The sequence below is a fragment of the Alexandromys fortis genome, unplaced genomic scaffold, assembly GCF_014885135.2.
Source record: "Alexandromys fortis isolate MF-2015 unplaced genomic scaffold, M_Fortis_MF-2015_v1.1 scaffold_7, whole genome shotgun sequence".
In the NCBI taxonomy this organism is placed as follows: domain Eukaryota; kingdom Metazoa; phylum Chordata; class Mammalia; order Rodentia; family Cricetidae; genus Alexandromys; species Alexandromys fortis.
This window is the reverse complement of record NW_026067920.1, coordinates 22380211-22401582: the sequence shown is the minus strand read 5'-3', so window position 1 is coordinate 22401582 and position 21372 is coordinate 22380211. Positions and strand designations below refer to the sequence as shown.

At 39.3% G+C, this 21372-nt stretch overlaps 1 protein-coding gene across 9 annotated transcripts in view; it reads left to right on the top strand.

Moving 5' to 3' along the window:
• The window catches only part of Ehbp1 (EH domain binding protein 1), a 254819-nt gene that overhangs the window by 230535 nt on the left and 2912 nt on the right, over nucleotides 1-21372 (top strand). For 8 of the 9 annotated variants that reach the window (XM_050140935.1, XM_050140936.1, XM_050140937.1 and 5 more), the window contains 2 exons: nucleotides 15366-15465; nucleotides 16737-16810. In XM_050140935.1, coding sequence (XP_049996892.1) covers nucleotides 15366-15465; nucleotides 16737-16810 — 174 coding nt within the window. Of the gene's footprint in view, nucleotides 1-15365; nucleotides 15466-16736; nucleotides 16811-21372 lie in introns of those variants that run through there. The other variant, XR_007591427.1, reaches the window with a different exon arrangement.

Genomic DNA, 21372 nt, shown 5'->3' with positions numbered 1-21372 from the left:
CTATGTAGTAGCATGTGCTACATGGTGTGGAGACGCTGGGTCTGATGTGATGTGAAAAGCTGTGTCCCTGTGTGTATATCCTGTCTAGCATATATTACATGTGTGTATCTGATGTGAAAAGCTGTATCCCTGTGTGTATATCCTGTCTAGCATATATTACATGTGTGTATCTGATGTGAAAAGCTGTATCCCTGTGTGTATATCCTGTCTAGCATATATTACATGTGTGTATCTGATGTGAAAAGCTGTGTCCCTGTGTGTATATCTTGTCTAGATATATTACATGTGTGTGGAGAAGTGCTGTATCTGATGTGATGTGAACAACTATGTCCATGTGTGTATCCCATCTAGCACATATTGCATGTGTTTACTCACAATGCCTTACCCATTTTCTATTTTGGATTCAAAAGACTTAAAAATGTAATTTGCTTTTAAAGCCAGAAGTTTTAAAGACTACTGCTTTTTAAAGTCTTAATTTTCATGTCTTTCCAAAGTTGTTTAACAAAATAATATCTCACTATTAGAAGTCAAAGTGGTTTCTAGTAAAATCTAAATCAAGATTGAAAATATATTTTTAAAATAGTTTCAGGAAAAGCAGCTAAGTAGATGTTAAATAAGATAATCTAGTTTTAAAGGTCTACTTAGAAAACAACTTTGGTCCAGCTAGTGTGAAGGGTTTTCCTTAGGAAACTTTGATAGAGAAATGCATTTATGGAGACCGTTTTGCAGGGATATCCACATTGCAAAGTATAGAACTGGGTCATTGTGACAATAAGAATATCTTGTTTAAAATTTTTCGGTTTTTTGAGACAGGGTTTCTCTGTAGCTTTGGAACCTGTTCTGGAGCTTGCTCTGTAGACCAGGCTGGCCTTGAACTCACAGAGTTGCCTTCCTCTGCCTCAAGAATGCTGGGATTAAAGGTGTGCTCCACCACCATCCAGATTATTTTGTTTAAAATTTAAAGCTAGCAGTAAAAGAGCTCAATGTTTAAACATATTGTCTTACGTTTGTAAAATTTTAAGTACTAACTACATACTTGTAAGCTACATTGTAGCAAAGCAAAAAAGTGGTACATTGCAGATCTTTTATGGGTTTTTGTTTTAATACTAGCTCTTGGGAGGCTGAGGAGAAGGATTGGTGAAGCTAGCCTGAGATACATAGTGAATTCTAGTTCAGCCCTGGGCTGTAGCTTGGAATACAGATATCTTGAGACACATACCAAAATGAATGAACTTTCAAATTATAGAAGAAAGCCTAACTCAAGCTGTAAGTGATGAAACTTAAGGCTTAACTTAGTAATATAAAAAAATTACCTAAAAGCTAATACACTAACATTTTAAAGTTATCCCTATGCCTTCATATTGACTACATAGGCTAATGGCTTTTTATGTTATAACCAAATGCCATTCTGTCAAAAAGCTTTGTATAGAAATGCTCCATTCTCTTTCTGTGTATGTTGCCTGTGGTGCTGAGGACCAAGCCCAGGCCCTCCTCGGCAGATTCTCTCCATCATCCTCTGGGCCTTTAGTAATGACACACGTTAGAGGAGCACACATGCTCAGATTTGGTTTGATTCTAACCTTCTACATGAAGCACTTCTTTTTCACAATGAAAAAAAAGCTACTTCTCAGACATTTCACTTCTGCCATAAACACGGTATTGTAACAAGGCCGTGTTTCTAAAATATACATTGAAAGTAAATCTAAAATCTATGTGCCATATGTAGAATTCACTTGTAAAACTTTGTTTAGCCATCGTTTCGGAGGCACTGATGTCCAAAGAACTGTTAGGGTACTAGAGACGAACAGCTTGTGAGCTACAACGTTTGAAATAGTTCTTTGAGAAAGTACAGAATGTGGCTTGCATGGGGTCTCCTCACTCTCTGGGAAAATGAGCTGTTGACATTCTTTTGGGTCATCATCCAAGACAGGAGGGCAACCACAAGGATCTAGCAGATAAATTCATCCCTGAAAACCTTTATCCATTTCATCTCAATGTAGAAACACTAACTTTGAGTAGCAGCAGGAATGGCGCCCATTTAGTGTTCAGACGAGCCTTACCTTTAAATTAGCAGAGGAGGAAAACCAGGTAGGTGATTAGCTTAAGTTTTCAAAGAGGTATTCATTACTTGCATGCTTTAAGCCCAAGCCATTCTCCCTCTATATTACTTGCAGAAACAGAATTGGACGCTTAGATGTTGGGCAATCAATCAGCTTTTGAATCTTAACTAAATAAGTCAATCCTTTGTGTTCCTTATTAGTTGTAAATCACAAAATCCTAATGTTTGCTCCAAAAAATGACTGGCAACATTTTAGGCTCTTTCTCTGCTTAGACTAAATGACTCAGGCAAAAGGGCAAGGCAAGCTGTGATAAATTCATTAAGGGTATAACTAAGATTCACTCACATACCCTTTCTTATAAATCCTGAAAAAACTTTTTGACTCACACTGGAATGATACTATCTAGGGCTGACTGTGCAGGAAAGGTTCCCACAATGCATTGTACAGAGCCAGGACTAACAAATACCCTGCTGCTTTGAGCCCCCCCTTCCCAAAGACAAAGGCACAATGAAATAGAAAGCTTACCACCGGTAGCTTTCATAGCTTTCAAAACGACAAACTAGGCAAACTACATCTCCACCACTCCAATTTTGTCAGAATGCTAATGAGCTTGCTCTGATCTTTACTCGGCTTCCCGTGTTTTCTACATCTTCAAGGACCACATGGTGCTAGCAAAATAAAGACAACTAAATGAGAATTTCGAATGCTTTTTGTGTTAGGACCTGGTGCTTTTCAGTGGACGCACTCGTTGAATATTCTCAACTTAAAAGAGTACAACAGGGGGTTGGGTATGAACTTTTTAGCAGGAGGAAATTTGAACAAAAGTAAATTAGTGAGATGAAGAAAATATGAGAAAAATTTCTGATTAATTTCCACTCCATAATATCAATGACACCTTTAGTCCCTCTCATACTCTTCTAACAAGAGATGCTGATAAAAGATGAATGATTCTGTGTTGTTCACAGTGAATGTTTAGTGGTTTTTTAATAGCAGCGTTCTACATAAAAGGCACCAGGAAGTACTCCGCATTAGCAGTTGAGATCACTAGTTAATAGGATGATGTCTTTCAGCTTTTGTCACAAGATTATTAGAAAGGACGGGTTTCTGTTCTCATCCTTGCCTAGTCTGGAGTGCCTGTTGAGCAGAAGTGCGAAAATGCGGGTTTCTCGGTATTGTTTCACATGGAAAGCAAAAGCCTTTTAATGCAACACCTTTTTCCTTTTCTACCAGGTGATTTTGTTATTGATCTTTAATCTCCCCCTTTAGCTGTATTAAATGCTTCAAGTGCTCTGCTTTTCACTGTAGCCTTGATGCTGGCTATTTGTGTTGATAAATTCATTAATATTAAACAGGGTGGAGAGAGAGCAGGAGGACTTGCGCTTTAGAAAACAGCTCCTTGGACAGTTTTCAGACTTAGGGTATAGATAGCAGCACACGGCTGAGCTTGCTGCAGTGAACCCCACAGGCTTGTGTCTGCATCTTTCACCCTCACTTCTGCCATCGCCTATGTTCGCCAGGAGTGTGAAGATAGTCTTCTCCACCTCCACCGCACCCACACCTGAGAAAGAAAAAGTGAAAACCAAAACCGCTGTCGTTCTTACATGCTAAGATACCTGACTTGGGGAGTAATCTGGTTCTGGACAACTATTAAGTTCCTGAGAAAGGACATTTGATGATTCTGAAACACAGTACACCTATCAGATTTTAGTAGAGGCTTTTTTTGTCTAGTGTTTTTCACATTTAACATATAAATTTGTTATTTCTATGCAGTGTTATTTTGAATTTTCTTAGATCCTAAACATTATATTTTAGTTTGTTATAGTCCTATTAATACTTTGACGTATTCCCACTTCTGACATAATGAAAGAGAAACAAAATCCCACAGTAATAGGAATAACTTGAGCAAACATAGTTAACAAAGTCAGGGGAAACTAGAAACAATATTCTAGACATCTATATAATGGTTCATAATTTGCAAATTCCATATTTACTATAGTTTATTTTGATATTTCTGTCTATTAAATATGGGTGGTAATTAAGATTCATTAAAGTAAAATGTCTTCATCTTATTCTTGACAGCAGGCATGAAATCTCTATTCCCATACTAATTTCAGTGAGCAGAGCATTGTCACTTAAGGTGCACAGTAAACTAAGTCATACCTTTTTAGGTCATTTAGTTACACAGATAAAAACAAATGAAAAACTATACATTTAACATAAATAATTTTTATGATTGGTATACTATAATAAAATAGCAAACAATACTTATGTAGCAGCATGTTTTTATTTGATCTTGCTATACACAATATATCAACCAGACAGGGGAGGTTATAATGTGAGAAGCAAAGGACTTTTCACAAGACATAAGCAAGGGGATTTATTATAAAGGTGGTCTGAGGCTCTGATATTGTACAGTTAGTTGTCACAAGTAATTAGTGCATTGAATCTGTATTATGAAGAAACAATTTTTAAAGATATTTTATATCTGAAATCTTTCTACAAAGTAAGTTCTATCAGTTTCCTGAAGCCACGCGCTATGCACTTTGGCAGACGCCAAGAGGTGCTAGGATTGCCTTTTGGGGAGTAAAATGCTAACACATTTTTGGCAATTTGGTGTTAGAGATATGCTTTGTGATTCTGTTTATTTTTAATTATGTGAAGAGTTTAATTATTGTGTGTTACCTGAATCCGTCATTTTTTCATTATAAGAAGCTATAATTTCATGCAGTTAGTTATATAGAGAAGTAAGAGAGAAGCACAATAGAATGGGTCAAACAGTTGAGTTCTGTCATATCTCTGAGTAGCTGAATGAGAGCCATATCAGAGCAGTGAGCCAGACCCCAGCTTTCCAGTGCTTCCTTTTGTTTTTGTTTTTGAGTGTTGGGAATTGAACCCGGAGCCTGTATGTGCTTGACAAGCACGCTCCCATTAAGTAATGTTCCTCAACCCTTCCAAGATTCCTCTACGAACTTTCTCTTCAGAGTTCCTGACTGTAAGGTACCAAGACCCACCTTCCTTAACTTTTGGGGAGGCTTTTCTTCAGTATTTAATCAGATGTGCACCTTCATCTCAAAGCAGACGGGGCCCTGGCTGCTGTGAATTAGAATCCTAGCTGGGAAGGACAATAGCAGGATTCCTCTCCAGTGTTTGCAATTTTCATTCCACTCTTCCAAGCTCAGCTTGTAGCTGTGGCCTTCCATTTCCACAGTAACCATGAGCATCCATCTGAGGCTTGAGGGTAGAGGTCAGTGGCATAGCCCTTGCCTAGGATGCAAGAGGCCCTGTGATCCCTAGCACTGCGCAGTTGGTAATCTGTGCCGTCCATCCTGGCCTCCTCTGTCATCCCAACCCTCACCAAATCCTTAAATTCCTTTCATTCTTCTTTGTTCTTTCTGTACGTAGAGAAACAGCTAATAGCATGCTTTCTGGTTTTCTTTGCTGACCATTGGTTCAACATTTCTTTCTGTCTGATCTTTGTTTGGACTCTTGAAGAAGAAAATCCTGTAAATTATGTCTAAAGTGGTGACACTCAATATTCCACTCATTCTGGTTTATACAGGAAGTATTGAATCATCAGAGATACTGTGGAGGCTCTAGCAGCAGACCTTACTTCCCCTGCCCCTGGCTCTGACTGTGCACCCAGCTTTTTCTTCTATAGTCTTGAGTGGAGTTTCTTGTCTGCTGACTCATGTTCATTCATTTATCCAGAAAGAAATGTATATTATTTCTGCCAGAGATATTTAGATGGTATTTTCCATGCCTGGAAACCTTGAATTGAAAATGCAAACTGTAATTTCTGAACCTGAGGAATGATTGTCTGAGACATGCCATTGCCTGATGTGGGATCATACTTACTCAAGACTGCAGTGGATTTTTTTTTTTTTAACATTTAAGAAACTAGGCATTCCAGGAAAATGTTTCTCTTTTTCTCAGCAACTATCTATGACATAAAATTCAGGCATTTGAACTGATTTGGCAGCAACATTTTTTCTTCTGAATGTGAAATTAGATTTGTATAATGTCATGCCAATGCTAAAGCAACATGCCATACATGGAATATCACCCTTTCTTCTTTTGAGAAAGATTAATCTCAGGGATTTCTTTGTGAAAAAGACCAAGACAGTGGTTCTCAAACTTACATGTCAATAAAAAACAAAGCAAACAAACAAAAAAAAGAAAAAAAAAAACAACCTCAGTATGGTCGTGGTGCAACCCTGCAGTCAGCACTCAGGGAGTTGAGCCAGGAAGAAGGATAAGTTGGCGTCCAGCCTGAGCTGAATAGTGAGTTCCAAGCCAACCTGAGCTATATGGCAGGACCCCGAGTCAAAAGCAAAAAAACAAGAAGACACCCCCAAGTAGTTGTTAAATATACAGCTTCCTCTGGCCCTCCAGGAAAAAAAAAAATCCAGTGAGCCCCAATGGAGCTTCCCATAGCAACTAGCCACATACTATCTTGGAGACTCTTGGTAAACATGCCATGTAGATTTAAGAGCATAGTTTTTTTTTTTTAAATAAAATAAAATAAAATAAAATAAAAGAGCCTCACTGGAATCTAAGTGGTGGTCTTGAGCAAGTGCTTGAACCTTTCTGAGTCTCCTTTTCCTCGACTATTTAAAAAAGGGGAAAGGGGCTGATAATACCTGCTGCAGGGGGTTATAGGAAAAACCATGCAGACGTGGCAACAGCTAAATAGTACTTGATACAGAAGCAACTGCTGTCAAGATTTCCGTTCTCTATCATTGTTTTTACTTTAACTGTACCTGCCACCTCCTAATACGCATATTCCCTATTCCCGTTCTGTAATGATTCCCCAACCCCCTCATGTGCCCATATTCCTCCCAAGAATTGCCAGAACTTGTTTGGGAATTTGGCGTGACACTGGAAAGCTGTTTTAACTGTTGGTTTTTAAACTCTAGGCTACATATAAAAGTAACTTTGATGAATATCTGATGGGTAGCACAGTTTTTCTTATAAAATAAATAACTAGGAAAAAGAAGCCTTAGTATTATTTTATTTATTTGTCACTATTGGGGTTTGAACCTAGGACCCTGTGTGTGCCAGTCAGTACCACTGAGCTGACCCCAGTGAATTTGGATTTTGTTGTTGTCTTTGTTTGTTTTTCTTTTTCATACTTAGTGAATGAGTTTTAAGAGTCACATATGAGAACAAACTGACTTGTATATTTTGAGAAATTTTATGTAGGACATCATATAGAAGTCAGATTTACATATGTGCTCTTCCCCTCCTCTGTTTCATCCCAATGTAATAGTAGAAGCTTAAGCAAGATTTTATGATTTGGCTCAGCACGGTGGCACACGCCTTTAACCCCAACAGCTGGAGGCTGAAGCCTGTAGCTCTCTTGAGTTCAGGGCCAGCCTGCTCTTTCTAGTGAGTTCTAGGACAGTCAGTCGTGGGCTGTATGTGTGAGTTGTCTCCTTGGTTGGAATATAAGATCAGGGTATGAAAGGATAAAAGCTCTGCTCTGACACCATTCTTCTGTTTTCCCAGAGTGGAACATCTTTCTTAAAACATAGATAATTTTCAGGCGGTGGTGGTACACACCTCTGATCCCAGCACTCTGGGACAGGGGCAGGCAGATCTCTGAGTTCAAGGCCAGCCTGGTCTACTGAGCAAGTTCCAGGACAGCCAGGGCTACACAGAGAAACCCTGTCTTGAAAAACAAAACAACAGCAACAACAACAACAAAAAGCCCAGATAATTTGTAGAGACAACAAGATGACCACTGACTCTCATTAGGTCCTATTTGCACATAGAATTACCCAGTTCTGGATTTATAAACCTTGTATTTGTTAGCCGGGCTTCCAAGAGTTTTCCTTTTGTGTCAAATCAGCTCTGTTCTCCTGTGGAGACTCTCTTCTTTTTCTATGGACATTAAATCATAATATTTCTTTTAGTTGGTAGTTACATTTTTAAATAATTTTCAGAACAGACCTCTAAGTTCTTTACACGTGAAAATTATACATACATAGTCACTGTATCTTTTTCTTGTCCCCGCGTGTCACTCCTGAGCTGGAATGTTAAAGGCATTCACACACTGAAAGGAGCTACTGCCTGAGAAAGGAAGAGAGTAAGGAAGGGAGGGAGGGAGGGAGGGAAGGGAGGGAGGGTGGGAGGGTGGGTGGGTGGGAGTAGAGAGTGTGTAGGGCAGGATTTCTCTGAAGCCATTCACTTGTCTCTCACTGAGACCTGGGGCTTTGTCAGCTATGCTAAACTTTCTGGCCCTTGAGATGTAGAATGTCTGTCTCTAACTTTCCACTGAAATTATAAGTACATGCCACCACACCTGGCTTTGTACATGCTTACTGAGGATTGAACTTAGTTCTTCATGTGTGTGTGTATCATAAAGGGAGCTATCTCCTCATCCCTAATAAATTTTTAGATACTTTAAATGCTTCATGTAGCAAATTAATTTTTAATGTGTGTGGGTTTTTGTTTTGTTTTTGTTTTATAAAGATACTCAGTTTGGAGTTTAATGGTATTTGGAAGAAATTTGTAGAAAAATAAATAGTAATCAATAGACTAAAGTTTGGTATAAATATAAATAAACACATACATATATAGGTAACAGACATATGTATATCACTCAGTTATTTTCCCAGCCAGTCAGTCTCATGCATGGGACCTACAGGCCCAGCTACTTGAGAGGCTGAGGCAGCAGGATCACTTGAGCACTTGTGTCTGGGAATTCAAGATCAAACATAGCAAGACCCCATCAAAAATAAAACGCAAAAAGAAAAGAAAGAAAAATGTTGTTTTCCTAAGTGGTTGGTTGCCATCAGAATAAGAATATAAAAAGTTTAACTCTTATTTTTAAGATGGAAGGTATCATGTAAGTTCACAATATAGTGTTCTAGACGCCTCACCTGCGCTTGTCCATTGCATTGGCTGTGTTCTAGACGCCTCCCCTATGCTTGTCCATTGCATTGGCTGTGTTCTAGACGCCTCACCTGCGCTTGTCCATTGCATTGGCTGGCTGGTTGTGTTCTGTCTTTGTGGCTTTCACCTCCCAAAGTTAGGAAGCCAACAATCTCAATGCCAGTTCACTCTGCATTACAAGTATCACTTGAGAACCCAAGCTAAGAACTGCACAAGTCACAGCATTTCCTCCCACTGGTATCTTGTTCCCCTCACAAGAGGTGGAATTGGGTAGACCAGCTTTTAGTCATAGTCATTGAAGGTTCTAGTTTTGTAAGGAAGATTAAAGATGTAAGACAGGAGAGACATTTGAATTGTAAAACTTTATTTAATGGATTTAATTTTTAAGCCCCTAAAATTAAAATTTTGTGCAGTGTGGATTTGTATAGACCTCTTTGCATTATTTTTGAAACTAAAAATTATATTTCAAGCATAAAGAATTTTCTAGAATAATTCTCTAGAATGTTGGGAATTGTAGAGATTTGAGAAGTTAAGTGTGATTTTCCATGAATTTCTGTCGGAAGAAGCTGCTGGTAGCAAGAGGACCTTTGAGCTCTGCTGACTAAAATGTGCACAACCTTGGAAAGAGAAATTTCCCACGAGAACCTGTATTCGAGTATCTTCTGTAAGAAAAGAGGAAGTGCCGCCTGTGTAGAGTGTAAACCTGTAATCCCACAGTCTGTGTGCCTGAGTTAAGAGCATCAAAATTCTGCAAGGCCTCCCCCTTCACATGTTCGGGCAGATCATAGATGAGATGGATGTTGGGGTGAGCCAATCATAGCCCTAGTTTGGGCCTGGGTGGTTGCTGGGTTGGTCAGCCCACTAGCTCTCTCCTCTCCTCACCCCCTGCTAGGGCAACAGCAGGATATCCTCGGAATCCCAGTAAGGTCCCAGCATTGATAGTGCAGCAAAAAACAGAGGCCGCTAACCAGTGAGTCTGCAGCGAACACTTGTGAGTGAAGATGTATGGACAGAAGGGTTTGCGGCATGACGCACTGTTACACTACAGCGCCCATGACAGATTTTTCTTTTTCTCTTCCTTTTTTTTCTTAAATTTTATTTTGAGGGGGAGGTTGCAAGGGCAGAGGGCAGATATGAAGGGACCCGAAATAAATGGGATGAGGTGCATGATGTGAAAAACACAAAGAATAAGTAAAAAGAAAGAAGAAGAAAAAAGATGAAAATTCAAAATCAGGCCCCTGTCTACAATGGGAAAAGGAGTTGGGAATTGGACCCTCTTTGAAGAGTGCTTCCCTAGTGCGCGTGGAGCCCGAGGTTCTGTTCCTAGCTCCATATAAACCAAGTGTGCCGGCTCACTCCTGTGATCCTAGAGTTTGGAAGGTAGAGGCAGGGGAATCCCAAAGCTCTAGATCATCCTAGGCTCATTTTGAGTTTGAGGTCAGCCTGTTGTATAAAACCTGTCCAGAAAAACAGAGAGAGAGAGAGAGAGAGAGAGAGAGAGAGAGAGAGAGAGAGAGAGAGAGAGAGAGAGAGAGAGGAGAGAGAGAGAAAAAGAAAGAAAGAAAGAAAGAAAGAAAGAGAAAGAAAGAAAGAAAGAAAGAAAGAAAGAAAGAAAGAAAGAAAGAAAGAAAGAAAGAAAGAAGAGGAAAGAAAGAAAGAAAGAAAAGAAAAGAGAGGAATGGGACTGAATGGGTAAAAGACTTTCTGCCAAGCCTGAGAACCTGAGTTCAAAGTCACATGACTGCCTTTATAGAGAAGAAGAAAGGGGCTTAGGAGAGCTGGGAGCCCCACCATATGATAGATGGAGTCCTGTTAAACACTTCAAGGGCCGGTTTGGTTCCCATGCCTTCAGTGTACCCAGGTGATCTTTTTTAAAAATGAAACGAGAGAGAAAACAGAGTTAGATAGGTAAGAAGGTGGGGGTTCCAAGAGGAGTTGGGGAAGAGGGAAAACACGGTTAAAGTCAGTATTTAAAATGTTTCATGTGAAAAAAGAATTGAGCTAGAAAAATGGCAAAGCCAATCAAGGCCCTTGCCACCAAACCTGAGGGCCTGAGAACAGGGGGAGGGGAGAACCAACTCCTGGAAGTTGTCCCTACTTCAGACACAAACAGACACAAAAATGATCATTTTTAAATGTTGAATCCTTATGAAAAGATATGTCCAGAAATGTTGGCATACCTAAATACATAAAAGTTTATAAATCCTTCTTGTAGCATGTGTGTGCGTGTATAACATATGTTTGTGTGTGTACATGTTTATAATTTTGTCCAACTCTTCATCTTGACATCAGTGCCTGTGCCGCGTCTAGAGCCACTTTGAGTCCTGTCTGTGGCAGGGCAGGCTGGCGGTGCCGTCTGTCTGTAGAGGCAGCTCGTGAAGTGCCCTGGTTGACCTTTCAGGTAGACAGTGATCTGCTGCGTGGCAGGGCAGCTCGAAGAGTAACTCGCTGTGCTTCAGCCCTCTGCAAAATAAGTTCAGTGTTCCTTAAAGTAAATACGGCGTTGGCACTGTGAGTGTTTTAACTTTAGCAAATGCCTACCTGACAGTAGTTAGGGCAGTTACACGGCACCTGAACTACCAGTACCTTTAGGGGCTCCAGCAGTGAGGGCCGGGGTGCGGGTCAGTGATGGAGCTCTGGCTTACCATGAGTGAGGCCCAGGGTTCGAATCCCATCACTGCAGTATAAATAAAATAACTCCAGGTTTGGAACCTTACTCTCTTTATTTTGAAATTTTGAAAACACAGCTTCTGGAAAGAATAATAAAAACCACAGATTGTTGGATGAATGACTGAATTCTTGAAAGAAATCATGTCTTAACTTTTACTCTTTTGTGAGTCGGGATATGAAAGTAGTTGCAATCATTAACTCCGTTGTTAAACGCCCACCCCGTTCCCAGGGCTGGGCTTCACAGGCACCTTCTGTGAACTGGCGTCCACCACCTGCCTGAAGAGAATGATAGGAGTCCCACTGTGCACAGGTGCTTCCCTGCTCTTGTCCCTGGTCTTTAGTTCTTACAGCTCATGCTCCAGCTACAGAAACTGATTTTTTTAAAAAGCAGGTTTTAAGACATTCGATGTCAGAAAAGATGTCAGATTCCTGTAGGAAAAATGGTGCAGACCTCCTTAAGGAGACAACGCTGTGAAACTCTGTAGTTTGCGTATCTGTTACTAGAGATCACAAGAATCTTCCGATGCAGACTCCTTCTTGGAGGGCCGTTCTTATTGGTAATACTTAGCCATTTTAGTAAATGCTACTGTTTAATCATACCTTATTTCAGAGTGGCCTTCAGTCTAAGTCATGAGTGTTTTAGGTTATAAAACTGAAAAGAATTTAGGATTTACACAAGTGTCAGTTTTGGGCTCTACAGTGATGAAAATGTAGTTGCAATTAAATAAATTTAAAATAATTTTGAACGAAGAGGTAGTTAGAAGGTAAGGTTAAACAAGACGATACGACTCAGGGGCATTTTACAACGCAGCCTTCATTTCAGGCTGCAGTGTAGAGTGTTCTTTGAGATCAGGTATGGTGGGGCAGCTAGCCCTGCCTTTCTATGGCAGCGGCGGAACACAACCTCTTTCTTTCTGCACTAACACTGCCTCGCCACCACAGCCCACTCTAAGTAATTAAATCAGTCCTTTGTACTTACCGTATTCTCCTCTAGTGACGGTACTAGATCTGATTATATGCTTCATGCATATTCAAAGTACCGCGCTGACAGCCCTTTAATGAGCTCTTACTTAATCAGTATGAACAATGTTCATCTTGTTCTTTTTTTCCTCGTGCATTAGAGCTAGGAACAGTTGGGAAAAATGAAACATCCAGCATTCATTTGAAAAATATATTGTACTTTGAAAAGTGTCTAAGCTGAGGAAGTTGCATTCTGCCCTTTAAAAGTCTGATGGACAAATTGGATTACTAGTATTGGATTAAATAACAAATGGTTAGAGGAGAAATGAGAAAAGCTCGCTGTGATCAGGGGCTTTAATATTTTTTGTTGCTTATAAAGCTAAAGGGGTCTTTAACCAGTTATTAAAGTCAGGATTAATTTGTAATGGTTCAACTTGCTGGCTTTTAAAAGCTTTTAAATTTAAAATTTTTAAATCCCTATAAACAATACTGTAGGAATATGTTAAAAAGAAACTTTAATATTTTATTATTGGGCTGACTGTAGATTTCCATCACTGTATACTACCTTAGATAAGGATTAGTGATATAGAATTGATTTATGTTTTTTTCAATGACTAGAAATGAGCTGTGTAAGTGTGTCTTTAAATATTTGCTAGGCTTGCTTCCTTTTGAAATATAAGGTTCTTTTATTATTAGTTATTTCCTAAGAATTATGGGGATATCTTTGGTTCTTACCTGGAGATACAGACATGAATTAGAGAGAAAATAACACAGTTCCACATCGATATTGTTTAACTCAGGAAGCAGTGTTCCATTGAAGAAAATGATGCCAGTGTCAGAGAAGGCAGGCCGCGTCTGGCGTGGCCTGAAAGCCTCAATTATAGGTTAAGTGAAACTCAAAACAAAGTTTTCATATGTCTGTATCTTTAGAAGCCACCTGAATTATGAACACAAGAAATGGGTCTTTAATCAGAAAATGAGATATCATAAAATCTACACCTATTAATATTACACACATGTGTCATTTCACTGATCAAAACGCTTTCATGGGGAACAATTGGCCCTTTTCCAAACTGCAAGCTTTTTCTCAGCTTTTTCTTTTTACTCTTTCTTCTTTTGTTGCTACCCAGGGATTTGTGCCTATCGCAGCCTGTATCACATGACCAGTGTCAAGACATCACATGGTCCAAAGCGAATACAAAACCAGCTACCCTAAAGGAGAGATTAAAAATACTGTAAAACAATAAAGACTTTTGTTCACACTCTGAAAGAATCTATCTTAAGTCGGCGTCACACATTGAGTTTTAACAAGATGTAGTGATGGTGGACATCCTCGCTGTTCTCCCTAACGACAGGCAGCGTACTCGGAAGCTGGTGCAAGATTCTGTGCACAGGGATCTGCTGTTGATATTTTAAAACATTCTTTAAATTTGTATTAATATGGAAATAGTTTAATTATGGCATTTCCATAATTTATAAAGTAAATACTCAGACAACATGACAAGATACACAATAGGTTATTATACACTATCACTTCACTGAGGTAAAAGAAGTTTGTGCTTGTGTCTGATGGCCATGGCAGTCTGTGGTTCAGGACAGCGTGTCTGTGACAGTACCTGCTTCTGGAGAGGAGGGGCTCTGAGATGAGGAGCGTGGGTGCGGAAAGGAGCCTCTGTGTTGATGGAGATTTGTAAAGAGACTCAGTGGGCACTATCACACTGGAAAGGAACAGTCTTCAGGCTAGTCTCCGCAGGGATATTTAGCTCTTTATTAGGTCTTTTAATTTACACCATGAATGTTGTGCAGAAATGTAACTGTTCATATTAAATAATGGATTAGCAAAGTAATAAAACAACCATGGGTGGAACTTGGGAGAAAAGGTTAAAGGATTACAAATTTGACTTGGTATAATTTAAAAGGAAAGAAATATGCCCCCTCCTTCCAAGAAAAGGTATTTTTCGTATTTTCCTTCAGGACACTTGGGACCTTGGGACCTGCACATTGCTGTATACAGTCAGTGTCAGGGCTACGCTGTGCTGTGTCACAGTCCTGTGTAGAAGCAGTGACAGGGACGTCTGAGGGTGTGACTGATGTAAACTGTCTGCACTGGAGTTGCTTCACAGTCTAAACAGAGACTGTCATCAGTGAAAGGCTTTTCAATATTGGATTCATTGCAGCAGTTCTCTTTTCCACAGGAGCTGTAGGTCTTGTCTTTACAGTGCAGGTAATAAACTGTAGGTGATGCATCTTGTTAGAGTCAGCAGTTTCTGAGTGGTCTATACACAGATGGCATCTTACTTCCCGGGAGGAAAATGGGAAAGGAAGCTTCCACGCTATCTCTGCGCTTCTCTGTTCTCCCTGGTAATCTTACAATTCTTGTAATAATTTTTTAGTTTTGAAAAAACTCGTGACCATATGTCTGTCAGCACCCCGAGTTCCTCGTTGAAACATAATAGCAAATGAGGCTCTGGGAAGGATTTAAAAGGTGGCGCATTTTGTTGACGGTACTTAGTGTTAATGTGATCCACAGGTGAGTTCAGGGGGCTGAAACGCACTCTGCACAAATACCAGCTCTGGAGGGTTGGCTGCTGCGTGTGTAAATACTGATTCTGCTTCCAGGTCTTGGACTTGAGTCTTGTAAGCAAGAGACTATCTTGTTATATAACTACTATATTGCTAACACTGGAGCTGCTGAAAGATGTTTTTAAGTTAAAAAAGTTGTGCTGAAATGTTCTTTAGCGTTTGGGCGTCACATAACACACTCTTTCTCATCTGCAGGAAGAAACACAGAAGAGGAGGAGGCCGTGATGCAGGAGTGGTTCATGCTGGTCAATAAGAAAAATGCCCTCATCAGGAGGATGAACCAGCTCTCCCTGCTGTGAGTGCTCCGCCGCACACGGGCATCTCAGGCTGGCGGTGCCTTCCTTGGGGGTTAATATTTACTGAGCTTAATCCTTTTTTTCTTTCCTTAGAAAGCCAGCATATAAAAATGTTCATCTGAAAAGTAAGAATTTGCAGGTGGACTGATAAGACACTGGGGAAAAACATGTTTTCTAAAGTCAAGGAATAAGTAACAATTTTGTGTAATGAATTAGTTTTACATTTTTATTTATTGTGTGTGTGCACGCGTGTGCACACACGTGTGTCCGTGTGTCCATGTGTATACATACATGAATGTGCAAACTGTAGTGCGAGTATAGAGGTCAGAGACAGCTTTGTGGAGTCAGCTCCCTCCTTTCACTTTTGTGGGTTCTGGGGAACCCATTCGGGTCATCAGGCCTAAGGCAGGACCTTTACCTGAGGCGCTGTTCCCAGCCCCCAAATGTTCTCCTTAAGAAATAAATCCGTAGTGCAGAAGAGGATTAGCCTCCACTTGGGACTAGAGGAGAACCCTCAAGGAAAATAAAACTGAAGTTTATTTTCTGAATACTGTTAAAAAATGAAATTCCTTTTTAAGGAAAAACATACATTGGTTATCTATAGTGATGTTAATATAAACTTGGGGATAAGAGCTCAGTTACCTAACAGGGACTTTCTTATGAGTGTGGTGGCTGAGGTTCCGTGGAGACGAGGCCGGAGGCAAAGGTCTGCATCTCAACACCTAGTTCATTGTGATGTTAGTGTTCACTCTTTCTTCTCACCAGCCGGCTGTGTTCCTACAGGGTGCCTGTGTTATGCACCTGTTTACCATGCTTTCATTGGAATATAAAACCTAATTTTGTAACTTCTACCTTGCCTGAACCTGGAAGAGGGTATCATGAGAACTTGGTCCGTGTATTCAGTATTCTCTCTGGTAGTACACGTGTGTTTCTTCTTTTCACGTGACGTTTTCAATAAGAGTACTTATCGTGAGCTATGAGTATTTTACAATAGGTCCCTATACCTGACCCTTAAAACAAGCAGCACTTAGGAGTGGGACTGCTCGCCTTCACAGTCTACCTCTGTGTCGTTCAGAGCGACGGGAGAAAACTAACACTGGAAGCTTTCAAGTGAGGAAGGGGTTCAGTCTCTATGTCATTCGTTTGAGTGGCTTAAAGTTAAATAGAAAAGTCAGTTATGACTCCTAAAATCAATGTAAACTAAAGGTTCTTTTAAGTGTTTAATGATTTCGTAATTAGCATATTGATGAACTTTTTACAACTTGCCTAGGGAAAAAGAACATGACTTAGAACGAAGATATGAGCTACTGAACCGGGAACTGCGGGCCATGCTAGCCATCGAAGGTGAGCGCTGGGTGAGGGTGAGGGTGGGCATGCTAGCCATCGAAGGTGAGCGCTGGGTGAGGGTGAGGGTGGCCATGCTAGCCATCGAGGGTAAGAGCTGGGTGAGGGTGAGGGTGGGCATGCTAGCCATCGAAGGTGAGCGCTGGGTGAGGGCTGTGAGGTGTCAGCTGTGGGTGGAATTTAACGAGTGCTGTACACATCTGGTTTGACTAGGGCGGTTGTAATAGGTACCTACAGAAATTGCACATATGCCTTGGAGACAAAACAGTATTTTTTAAAAAACAAGAAGTTAATTTAGATTGCTAATCATTATGTTTGTTCTTAACAGAACTTAACTTCTGAGTTCATAAAAATAAATTTCTGTAAAATTTAAAATGTATGAGCTAATTGATTTTAGCTACTTTTTATTTATGTGCACTTTAAAGTTGTTTCCATGGGAGTTTTGTTAAAGATTTATTGTTCTGATTATTTATCATTAGGGTACCCTTATTCTAGTCTGTTTGCTTTTGTTTTTTGTTTTGTTTTTGTTTTTATTTTATTTTATTTATTTATTTAAACAGTGTCTCACTCTTTACCCTGGCTTAGCCACAGCCTGGCCTAGAATTCAGTATGCAGCCCAGGCTGGTTCCCATCTCATGGAAGTCCTCCTGCCTCAGCTTTCCAAGTGCTGGGATTACAGGTGTAAGCCAGCCTGTTATGCTTCTTAACATTTCCCTCCTGCTAAGTAAATATTTGGGCAGTGATTGATGTAATAGAAAATTAACTGCTTGCACCGATTTTGTTAGCCATTGAGGTGAGTGGTGTAGAAATCCTGTGCACAGGTCACGGTGCGAGTGAGCATCAGCTAGCCCAGGGTTAGCATTTGCTACACATTTTTAAGTTCTGGAGTATTTTATAATGCTCTTCTTATATCTCTCAGTTAAAAAATGCCTTATAGTTCAAAGATTTTTGCTTAAAAGCTAATCCTTTGGGCTCTGTAAAATAGATCTTTTGTCTAATCAATGCAAATTGATTTTCCTGTTCTATATTGACCTCTTAACCCATTGACTGTCCCTGGTAATTCCGTTCTCACCTGATAAGGCACCTGATCCATAAGTCAATTCTAATTAGTTCGGAAACTAGAAATCCAAGTTTCTAAGTGAAAGCCAAGTGAAGACTTACATTCTTAAAATATTCTAAAATATATTATTCTAAAATAAGGCCTATTTATCAGTGACCTTGTATGTTATAAAAGCTTTACTTTAATTACTTTTATATCTGTAATCTCATTTGATAATATCACTGATAACATTTGTATATCTTCATTTAAAAACTCAATTTACTTTGCCTTTAAAAGCTTCACATAGCTAATTTCTTTCAAATGGCTAGCTGTATCAAATACCATCACTATTACATTTTTTAATTATTTTAGAATTTTTGTGAAATTTGCCACTGAGATAAAATGCCCAAGTATACCAAATGGTATTTTTCCTTTAGATAAACTTTTCCTAGTTATAGTATGGTTCTAAAGGAGATCAGAAAGCTAAATAGTTGAAAAGTAGATGCAGCAGTTACTATATAAGTAGGATATATGTATAATGTATCTGTATATAATATATAACTCATTATACAGTATATTCTTTATAGATTCATTATACATTACACTCAATGCAAAGTAGTCTTAATTTGTTTTTATACCCATCATCTTCTGTATAGAAGATAAATTGTCCCTAAAATACAGCTTTATACAGTATAATTGGCTCTTAGGGCAGAGATGAAATACTGTTTTTATTCCCCATACCAGTATTATTACTAAATATGCATCTTATAACACTCTTCCACATGGAGAATATCCCAGTTTCATTGGCCATCTGTATGTATAGGTTTAGAATCTACCATGTTTTCTGCGTGAGGTTCTTACATAGAGGAACAGCAAAAGCATTTTTTAAAAAACTTTAAATGTAACCATTAGTCTTTTGACTCTCCACCGCATCCTTTCCTCTCTAACACAGAAGCATTTTAATAGCATTTTCCTGTATGTGACTGTACCTCACATCTCTGTGTCGGCTTCCCATTAATGGAAAAGGGAGGGTCTTGAGAAAAGGACAGCCTGTTGATTACAAATAGAGACACTTAGAGATGCCCATCTCAGTAGCCTGAGCATGGACACATGTGTGCTTTAACCACCTTTTCAGATCCCAGAGCAAAACATGAGAGCAGACAGCAATAGTCCTATGTTTTCCTTCATTTACAAATTCACTCCTCCTCCTCCAGCATCTTGTCCTTAGGCATAGTTCTAACCAGAACCTTCCCGAGTGACTCTTGTGTTGAGGGCGTGCACCAGCAGGGACAGCCATGGCACACTGAACACTCACAGTGTGCTCTGAGAGCAAAATGTTCTAATAGTACGAGTAATAACCAGTCCATCCATTCTTCTGAGAACCCATAATCGCTCTGACCCTGTCCTTCCTCTTTCCTGAGGGGTCACAGCCTGGGGTTGCTGCTCTGCTGAGCTCAACTGTAAGGCCCCCTCAAGCTAACAATCGTCTTTCAGATACTTTTTCTAGTTTTTGTAGCAGTTGCTCCCGATTATTTAACGCTCCCTCGGGAAAGACAAATTCATTTCTGTACCCATTGGGGCGGGCTTTTCAGAGGAGCCATGTTCATTTTCTGCACAAGAAATGGATCTTCTCTAGGATTTGTACATCTTGATTTGTTCTTGGCTTAGAGCTTGAAGTGGGTACTCTTCTAAAGGGATTTATGCATAGGTTCACTATTTTTGTAGTTATGGTTTATATGATAAGCTTTTTATATTTAAAATCAATATGTAATCCTGTGGAGGAGCTTATCCCCTAAAACCCCATTTGTAAATCTATCTGAGCTTTGTTACACAGCACAGCCACAGTCTTCCGTGATTGATTAGGCTCCACAGTAGAATCCTATCAATGGCCTGTTCTGATGATGAGGCAGACTCCTTCAGGATTGCTAGTTGACTGGAACTAAAGATAAGACTTGACTGCAGTCCCCCAGTGTGCTCCTTACAAAACTAGTGTTAATTTTCATCAAAGTGCCAGCCTTATTTATAGTGGCAAGTCTGCAGATTTTTACCAGAACTTTGGGTCTTTGTGTTACAGTGTTTATAGGTATTCCTTTTGCCCTTTCCCCATAGTAATTATCAACTTCGGCAAATAACTGGAATCAGGGCGTGAATAATTTGCCCTATATGTGAAGAAGAATTTTTTCCCAAATTAACAAGCATCTCGGTTGAGATGGGCATCAACAGCATCTCCTCATTTCACACCTTGGCTCTAATTCAGCATCAAACTTAATCTGTTTGTTGTGAGAGGCTGTGGCTTCTGTAGCAAGAGCATGCTGGAATCTTGAAATCAGCCAGAGCCCACACAGTAGTTTGTCCAAGCTCAAGTCACGCAGCTAGCTAGTCAGCAGTGACTAGGGCTGAAGGTGCACACTCCTTCATCCTACGTGTGATGCTTAAAAGGGGTTTTAAAACTTAAGCTTCGCATACCAGCTAATCTTGATCAATTTTGAATTTAATGTTTTTAATGGTTAAAAAAGCTTACCAATTTTTCAATTGGCATTCAGATATATAGATATGCATATATATATATAAATAAAATGTTAGTATGTAAGTGTATATGTGCATATATAATATAATTCATTCCTACTATAGGAAAGAAAATAAAAAGAATGTAGGTTTGTTAGTATAAAGGCTACTTATTGCCCTTATACCTATGTGCTCCATATTTGACTAGTAAGATAGTAAACACAGTAATAACAGTTAATAGCAAAAACTTTGAATTTTTTGCTACAATATTTTAAATGCTGAATCAGTTAAATTCCACTCTCAAAACTGTTAAAATTACCTAAATATTTTTCAGTTTTAAATGTGTTTCCAATAATGGAAAATGTTTTCATTGAGTCAGGAAAAACACTGAGATAAAAAATTTAATATTTCAGAGATTATACAACTTTCATCATTCAGATTGTTAAAATTTAATTTTCCAATGTTAATGAAATCCTGGCATTTAAAATAATTAAAGCATTTTTAAGTAGTCAAGTTAATTTAGTAAGAATTATGTATTTGTTATTAAATCATTTTCTTGGTTTAAGTTGAAATTTCTTAACTCACATTTTTGTGTGTGGATAAAATGTGCTTCCTGGTTGTAAACTTATGAAAATATTTTAAAGCAGAGTTATGCACCTTACACCTGCAATCAGAATTTCCTATTCGTTAAAACTAATTTAATAAGTAAAATTTAGTCCTAATTTCAGGATCTTTTCCGGATTAATATTTCAAGAACTCCAACCACATAAAATGAGACTAAAATGGACTATCTCAGGAGCTGCTGTGGCAGTCTGTTGTTAGCGCCCTTGCTCTAGGGAGTAGGAGCAGCTTCAGAACAGAGGAGGGAGGAGCAGTTCCAGCATTCCTGGTCCAGAGGAAAACTGTAGTAGATGTGGCTGCTCTGCACTTGGTTCATTGTTACAATCCAGACACAGCTCTCCTTCAGAGTCCTACCCTCTAGAGGAGAGCATAGTCATAATCAGTCATCGAATGCGTT